Genomic DNA, 8,603 nt, shown 5'->3' on the forward strand with positions numbered 1-8,603 from the left:
GAAAATAGTAATAATTGAATAATATTTTAATATTAAATAAAAGAAAAATAATATTTAAAGATAATTTTGATCATTTAGGGAGTTAACTAATTTTCTTAATATAATATTTCACGCCACGTTACGTAAATTAATTGTTTTGCCTTTTCCGGTCCCACACAGCTCTCCACCACCCAATCTTCCCCTCTAATTTACTAACGTTTTTTATTTTGATTTTTTTTAATTCAGTCACCCCATTATTTTCCCTCTTTCCCCGACGCTTCTGCCGTTGCCGGCGGCGGCTTCCGGTTGTCTCTGTTCTCACAGAGTCTAGGAAGCTATATATATTACGTAATTTTTATCTGTTGAGGCGTTACTATCTGTTAATTGAAGGATGTCGTTATTACGAAGAAGAAAAGCACTTGAAAATGAAATTCAATCGGATGTGGAGCCAATGCTTGATGCGGAAGAAGACGATAAGAAGAGTAAGAAGAAGGTAAAATCTGGAAAGAAGAAGAAATGGTCGTGTATCGATAATTGCTGTTGGTTCGTAGGATGCATATGCTTTGTGTGGTGGATTTTGTTGTTTTTATACAATGCTATGCCGGCGTCGTTCCCACAGTACGTGACGGAGGCGATTACCGGGCCGTTACCTGACCCGCCGGGCATCAAGTTGCAGAAGGAAGGGTTGAAGGCTAAGCATCCGGTTGTTTTTATTCCCGGAATTGTCACGTGTGGACTTGAACTGTGGGAAGGACGTCAGTGTGCTGAAGGATTGTTTCGGAAGCGGCTTTGGGGCGGGACATTTGGAGAAGTGTACAAAAGGTAATGTCTGTATCTCTTTCTGCTCGAGGTTATTGGTTTTGCAGAGATTTTGATTCTTAGTTACTGTTTTGATTGCAAGAAGCATGACTTACCTTAGTTTCAGCTGGATATTGACACTGATCTTATCTCTTGAGATAGCTAAATATTGCCGAATAAGGAAACAGTTTTGACTCTGGAAACCTTCTACCTTTATGTTGTCCTATTGCTTGCAATTTCAACTCTGTCAAAGTTATAACTTACAAACTAGTATAGTTTCTTTAATTTGATGTACTTTAGTATATCTTCCTTATGGGCGTTAGTTCATATAGTAATTATTGTTGATAATTAATACAAAGCACAAGAAAGGATATACTTCTTGCATGAGTAAAATCTACTAAAAATGATTCTTTAGCCATGATGAAAAATCTAGCTTTACAACTTCAGTGGTTTAATAGAGGGGATTATAGACCCTTATCATATTAGACTGCTGCCAGATTTACCAAGAAACAAACTAGAGATTTCAATTTTCATAGCCTACACAAGCATATAATTGACTTCAATTTTTTCCAAATGCCATACACAGTTATACTCAAGAACAACTACTTAGATATTCTACCTGTCTCAATTCATCAGCAGACAATCCATTTTAATCTGTTTTGATTTACATGATCCTTTTCTTGATTGAAAAAGTTTCTCATACAAACTAATACTCCAATACATTGTAAATTTTGAGCATCATATGACACATCTATCAGAAAGAGGAAAGAAGAATCATGTTATGCCTTTTCGACAAAGAAGTCCACTTATTTCAAATTTTGTTCCTCGTATACATTCTAGTTAAATAAGGCCACAAAATGAGGCAGAGGAAGTGTAGTGAATAAATTTCACGTGTGGGAAAGGATGTACTGCTGAAATTGTTAAACGATCATCTGTCTTTGGGATAGAACAACTGTGGCATTGAATTCACTTAAATTTTTCGGTCAAAGAAGCTAGTAATATCTAGCAATAAGGTTGTTAATTTGAAAAAAATTAATATAGAATCCACCATAATTAATTTTGACCATTGAATTTTGCCCTCCTGAAGGGGAGCCTTGGAGTAACTGGTAAAGTTGCTGCCATGTGACCAGGAGGTCACGGGTTCAAGCCTTGGAAACAGCCTCTGGCAGAAATGCAAGGTAAGGCTGCGTACAATAGACCCTTGTGGTCGGGCCCTTCCCCGGACCCTGCGCATAGCGGGAGCTTTAGTGCACCGGGCTGCCCCCATTGAATTTTGCCCTCCAGGAATTGTAAGCTACACAGTGCAATGCATCTTTCAGTTAGGCAGTGCGACTTTCTGATTTAGTAAGAGACTTCTGTTTAGGAATGAAAGGATCTCATATTTACTTTCTTTTCTTGTATTTTTTTCCACTTCAAAGTCATGGTTCTTAACCTATTACCTTTTTTGTTTTGATAGGATTTAATGAAGGAAAAACGAAAATAAATAGCTCACCCCTTAAGAATTAAATCTCTGTAATCATTGCTAGCATTCTCTCACTTCTTTAATTTTATGTATGGTCCTTTGCAGACCACTGTGCTGGGTGGACCACATGACACTAGATAATGAAACTGGGATGGATCCTCCTGGTATTAGAGTTAGGCCAGTTAGTGGACTTGTTGCTGCAGATTACTTTGCTCCAGGATACTTTGTCTGGGCAGTTTTGATTGCTAACTTGGCCCGAATAGGATACGAGGAGAAAACAATGTATATGGCTGCATATGATTGGAGGCTTTCCTTTCAGAACACAGAGGTACTAATGTCTCCTTATGTGGTATTGTCTGCGTTTATATTTGATCAAATCATGTTAAAAGCTGTTTCGTTAATCATTTAAAAATGTTATAACTGTGTTGCTCAATTTTCCTCAATAGGTGCGTGACCAGACCCTGAGCCGGATAAAAAGCAATATAGAACTGATGGTTGCAACCAGTGGCAAGAAGGCAGTAATTGTTCCACATTCCATGGGGGCTGTATACTTTTTGCATTTTATGAAGTGGGTGGAGACACCTGCTCCTGTGGGTGGTGGTGGTGGATCCAATTGGTGCGCCAAGCATATTAAAGCAGTGATGAATATTGGTGGGCCACTTTTAGGTGTTCCAAAATCTATATCTGGCCTTTTCTCAGCTGAAGCACGGGATATTGCTGTTGCCAGGTAAACTTACTCTGTGAAAATCGTTCTTCTTCCCCAGCCAGTTAAACAGAAGGGTGCAAATTATGCAGATCTAAATCCTTTTATTTGGTTACTGAAACTAATTTGTGACCCATACAGTAACTTCCTTTACATGCCATGAAATTATCCCTTACTTTATTTCTTTCAAGCTGCGTTCTGAAAACTTCGAGCATCTCCACAATGTCAAATGGATGTCCTGAAAGCTTTCTATTAATATCCTTTCAATCATTGAACTATTAAAAACTTTGTACAAAATTGTTGTTCATATCAGCATAACTCATTTTAGAGTAGGCAATAAAAGGAAAAACAAGCTGCTATAGTGCCATAAACACCCATCAACCAGGTAACACCAAACAAACATATTAAGTACTCATCTTCTTCGTCCTCCCTTCGTTATCATTCAGTTCAACAACAACATCCTCATAGTCCTTTTCCAGAACAGCAACGTCTTTAAGTTTGTCTTGTATGTAATGTATTTTTTCTTCTTCTTTCTTTAGTAATTCGCCTTAATTTCAGGGCTCTGGCCCCAGGTGTTCTGGACATGGATATATTCCATTTTCAAACATTAGAGCACATAATGAAGATGTCACGAACCTGGGATGCAACCATGTCAATGATACCAAGAGGAGGGGACACTATCTGGGGCGGTCTTGATTGGTCACCCGAGGAAGGCTATTCTCCTTGCAAAAGTAAGTCCAGAGACGATGATGCTCAGAATTCAGGACATCACGAGAATCAAACAGATTCTAAAGCAAAATATTACAGCTATGGAAGGATGATGTCCTTCGGAAAGGATGCTGCAGAGGCGCATCCATCAGATCTTAAGAGGATTGACTTTAGGGTAATATTAATCCTAAACATGCACTGTTTACCTCTACTTGTTTCAACTTTGTTGATTTCATTGGTGGTGGGTGTGGGTGATTCCGGATGACCAGTTTATAAACTTCTGTGATCAGCAGAAATGCTAAAGCCCAAGGGATTTAGTGAACAAACTATGTGTTCATCTTAACCCAGTAGCTTTAGCTTAGACCATGTATATGTGTTAAAAAAATCAACTAGATAGTACAAATAATAGATTTCAAATCCAGTTAATATGGGATGTGACAGAATTCCAAATCTGAATACATATAGCTCAAATCCTAGATCCGCATCTGAGGCACCAAAAATAGCAGAAATAAAACTATCTATAAAGTAGTGAGTACTTTGATGTGAAGTTCTTGTTCTAATTGTAGCTCTTTACTTATATCTTTAGCAGTTCCCCAAAAGAAGCAGTTTTTTTAGCAAGGCAGGTCACATACTTTTCTGTGATAAATATTTGATGAGGACTATCCACTAACAAATGAAAGAAATAAGATAAAGTTCTGCGTGAAGCATCCCTTTTAACACTTGCTATCTCAACGAAATCATCTGTTCAGAATTTCCTTTAAAAGAAAAATATCCGCTGCCAATGAAAATGGGATGAGGTGGTTACAATTAAGGTCATATTGAACTTCCTGCTGAAAAGTGATTCTTTACTTGCAAATAATACTCCAAGCTTATCACTTGTCATTTTTTTTTGAATGAGGCACTCCAAAATACCACAAGAGTCTAAAATATTTCCATGGGTTTGCTGAAAAGCTGCTGAGTAGAAGCAGAACTAGACAAGCAAAGCATCATAACTGCCAGGAAAAGCAATGGAAAGTTGAAGACCATATTGGTTATGCTATATAGTGTGCCTCTTATAGAGCAAAGAAATGTCTATTTCCTTTTCTTCTTTTAGTTGTTACTCATATTTGAGATCCTTACATCAGCAGCAGTACATGTTTAATGTGCATCAATCTAGTAACAACAACATACCCAGTGCATCAATCAAGTAATCTGAAGCAGATCTGGAGAACCATTCCCATATGAATATGCATCTTTTGGGCTATATGGCTGGAAAGAAACAAGGCTTGCTTTGAAGGAAAAAAGATGCATGTTTCTAGAATTTAGAACTCCTGTTTGCTTAGTTCGTATTTCTGGTGTTATAAGTAGGGTAGATAGCCTGGATCAGTACATGGATTTCCTTAGCTTGCTAGAGGGGATTACCTGATGTGGTGATGTTTTTTTATGCAGTTGGTTTTTGTACTTCCCTGTACCATCTTGGTACTTTTTTAAAATAAAATTTGACCTTTTCAAAAAAAATAAAAAGTCACCAGGAGATTGAACTGAATAACATTCAAGATGGATGATCTGTGATGTCTCAGTGTCCTTTCATGATATGGATGCCTTCTCTTCCTATTTATGCAAATTTGTAACATCTTTTGTTTGTCGAAGTTACGTCTTAACTTACTTATCGGATTTTATTTTTCTTGTGCTCTCAGGCTGTACTTTCCAAAAAAAATTGTCTTTTCCACTTGCTTTCTGATACCTGGAACTAACTAGCATTTATTTACATGCAGGATGCTGTAAAGGGCAGTAATGTTGCAAATAACACCTGTGATGTGTGGAACGAGTACCAAGACATGGGTGTTAGTGGTACTAAAGCAGTGGAAGAGTACAAGGTTTATACGACTGGAGAGATTGTGGATTTGCTCAACTTTGTTGCCCCGAAAATGATGGCCCGTGGTAATGCTCACTTTTCATATGGGATAGCTGATGATTTGGATGATCCTAAGTATTCACACTACAAATATTGGTCAAATCCATTGGAGTCCAAGTGAGTCCTCTCATATTTTCGCTTTTGTGTCTTGTAATGTAGTTCTTGAATACTTTCAGATAAGATGAAAAGAGGTCTTTAACTGTATAGGTTGAAGTTCAAGAACCAAAACCAAATTTTCTTTTACAGTTAGAGTCTTGACTATCCTACTTTAAAACACACAAAAGTTCTGTAGCAATTTCCAATCTGAAGAAAGAACCAACACTTTTAGGCAGTAAAGCTCTATCATTGCCTTCTTGTGTGGTAAAGAAAAATTAATAGTTTCCACTTGGGCAATAATTTTCTTCCCCTTTAATACAGTTTTCTTAAACAGAAAAAGTTAGGATCACAAGCCCTTTTAGATACTTTTGTTTTCTTGCGGCTGATGGAAATTTCCTGAACTGTCATTTTGATTCTCTTCTCTTGGATTCTCTTTCCCTTTCCCCCTTTTGGACTTCTCAGAAGGTTTAGTCAAACTTGAATGTCCATGACAAGGCTTTGCTAAAATTTGCAGCAGCTTCTTTGGTTAAAACTAGTCTTAGTTATTTTGTTCTTGTATTTTGTTTTGATCTGATTTGTTTCTGCAGGTTACCAAATGCTCCTGACATGGAGATCTATTCAATGTATGGAGTTGGCATTGAAACTGAAAGAGCATATGTTTACAAGCGGATACCTACAGCAGGATGCAATATTCCATTCCAGATTGATACTTCAGCTGATGAAGATGATGAAGATAGCTGCTTGAAAGCTGGTGTTTACACAGTAGATGGTGATGAGACTGTGCCAGCATTAAGCACAGGATTCATGTGTGCAAAAGGATGGCGAGGAAGAACTAGATTTAATCCCTCTGGTATCAAAACTTATATAAGGGAGTATTTTCATGCTCCCCCTGCAAACCTTCTCGAGGGTCGTGGTACACAGAGTGGTGCACATGTTGATATAATGGGAAATTTCGCTTTGATAGAGGATATAATGAGAGTTGCTGCTGGTGGTACAAGTGAAGACTTGGGAGGTGATCGAGTTTACTCAGATATCTTCAAGTGGTCTGAGAAAATCAATTTACGTTTGTGACTCGTGGTTGTGATCATCTGTGGCTACTCACCACTCACCAGTTTCATCATGTCAACATACCAGCTTGACACCTTATTTATAAACTTACATTCCCTTTCCACTGGATGCCAGTCAAATATTCAGAAACGAACAGGTATTTTTTTCCAGATTTACTGCAGGATTTCGTGCTTCCAGTGTTGTAAATTGTAACATTAACGCAGCTCATCTCGCTATGCAATAACAAAGAATAATAGATGTGTTGTAGTAGGGATTGAGTTGATGTTGTACCATTAAAGTCTTTGGAATTTTGGCATTGTGAATTTGTTGTAAGTTATGGACTTGGGATTGTTGACTGTTGATAATGTTCAAATGATTGCATGATCTAAGATCAACCTACGCTATTTGATGTGTTTTAATACATAATTCAAAACACACCATCAAAGCTTATAATTTAGCAGTGTCAGTGAAAGTTCTCGTACAATAGATTGTAAGGATTCGATTCTCACTATCCTTTTTCCTTTTCCGCTTCCTTAAACACTATACATAATGGATTTTTTAAAGAAGAAAAGAAATAGTCCAAACACCAAACCACATAAGGGGTATTTGATCTAATGCCTTGAGATTCTTGGGAATTGATTTACCAAACAGAGAGCACGCAAGGTGTTCATCGTGTACATTTTTTTTATACTTTTGTTTCATTGGAGATTTGTCAACATTCTTTTCTTTCTAAACGTGATATGAAAGATAGACGTTTTGAAAGGAGAATAATTGTGATGAAAATAGCTTTTGAAAGGCCTTGTTTCGAGTGGATAAAAACAAAGAGTTTAAACTTATATTTCTGCATCTTGTGATACTCACATATTTCTCTTAATTTTTATAAAAATAATTTGGTGTACTAGGCTCTCACCATACACGAGATCTGAAAAAAGATCAAATTACCAAAAATTTATGTATGTATCCTTATCCCGCATTTCTGTAAGACAATACTAAAATTAAAATTATCAGGATAGATAAAAATGACTCATGACATATTATGGAAACTTCACATTTCAACTCACTAGTTGAGCTTAAACTATTAGTTTATGAGTAAGGAGAAAAAAGAATTGTCCATCATATATCTATATTATTTTTCAATGAATTAGAAAATATATACATATTTAACAATTTGTCAATCTAAAAAGAAAAAGAAAAGAATAACCAGAATACATACATACCCTAATTGAATTATCACAATAAGATTAGTACAAGACACCATAATTAGATCATGTGGTTTGTTCCTCAATTAAAAGTTCACAATTAGTCAATATTAAAAAGAATAAAAGAAAAATAAAGAATTCATACATGTTTGAGTAAAATATAAGTTAACTCTTTAAAATTTGTCACTTTCTTTAATTATACGAATTAGAAAGTCAAACATACTTCAATGAAGACTAATGTATATAACTAATGAGATACGTTTTTTATATAATTAAATTAACTTCCATATAAATACTTTAAAACACACATAATTTTTTTTTAAACTTAAAGTGTCTGATAAAAATATTTTATTATATATTCAGACGAGTATCTAAATAAAATTTACTGGCAAATTCAAGGGGTTAAGCCTATGAGAGATAAGATGCGACTAATCTCGATATTAATTTTATATTAAATTTATTCATATTTGATTGAAATACTGCGAGATAACTTATCTCAAAATTAGTTAAACCGATATAATACTATTTTTATCCTATATTAAAAGTACTCTAATAAAATTAAAATAACTAATAATTAATTTTAAAATAACTTGTTCTCCAACCGAGGGAGACCTTAAAACTTCAAACGGTAACAATAGCTTCTTAGGAAACTAATTTAGAGATGCAAGGAGAATTACGTATTTCGGGTCTTGGGTCGAGTCCGAACCCATATTATAA

At 35.8% G+C, this 8,603-nt stretch overlaps 1 protein-coding gene across 1 annotated transcript; it reads left to right on the forward strand.

Moving 5' to 3' along the window:
* The first annotated feature begins 208 nt into the window (after window positions 1-208).
* LOC129894181 (phospholipid:diacylglycerol acyltransferase 1-like) lies at window positions 209-7,086 on the forward strand. Its single transcript, XM_055969740.1, has 6 exons — window positions 209-801; window positions 2,345-2,567; window positions 2,686-2,966; window positions 3,501-3,825; window positions 5,405-5,661; window positions 6,228-7,086. The coding sequence occupies exons 1-6, from the start codon at window positions 371-373 to the stop codon at window positions 6,709-6,711; spliced, it is 2,001 nt and encodes a 666-aa protein (XP_055825715.1). The 5' UTR covers window positions 209-370; the 3' UTR covers window positions 6,712-7,086.
* The last annotated feature ends 1,517 nt before the right edge of the window (window positions 7,087-8,603 follow it).

The sequence above is a fragment of the Solanum dulcamara genome, chromosome 7 (genome assembly GCF_947179165.1).
Source record: "Solanum dulcamara chromosome 7, daSolDulc1.2, whole genome shotgun sequence".
NCBI classification, from domain to species: domain Eukaryota; kingdom Viridiplantae; phylum Streptophyta; class Magnoliopsida; order Solanales; family Solanaceae; genus Solanum; species Solanum dulcamara.

What these genes read in the sequence shown, in the direction of transcription:
- LOC129894181 (XM_055969740.1), top strand. Translation starts at nt 371, where the DNA reads ATGTCGTTATTACGAAGAAGAAAAGCACTTGAAAATGAAATTCAATCG. An exon ending in TTTCCTTTCAGAACACAGAG is followed by an intron (nt 2,568 to 2,685) that starts GTACTAATGTCT and finishes TTTCCTCAATAG; the next exon opens with GTGCGTGACCAGACCCTGAG. An exon ending in TCAAATCCATTGGAGTCCAA is followed by an intron (nt 5,662 to 6,227) that starts GTGAGTCCTCTC and finishes TTGTTTCTGCAG; the next exon opens with GTTACCAAATGCTCCTGACA.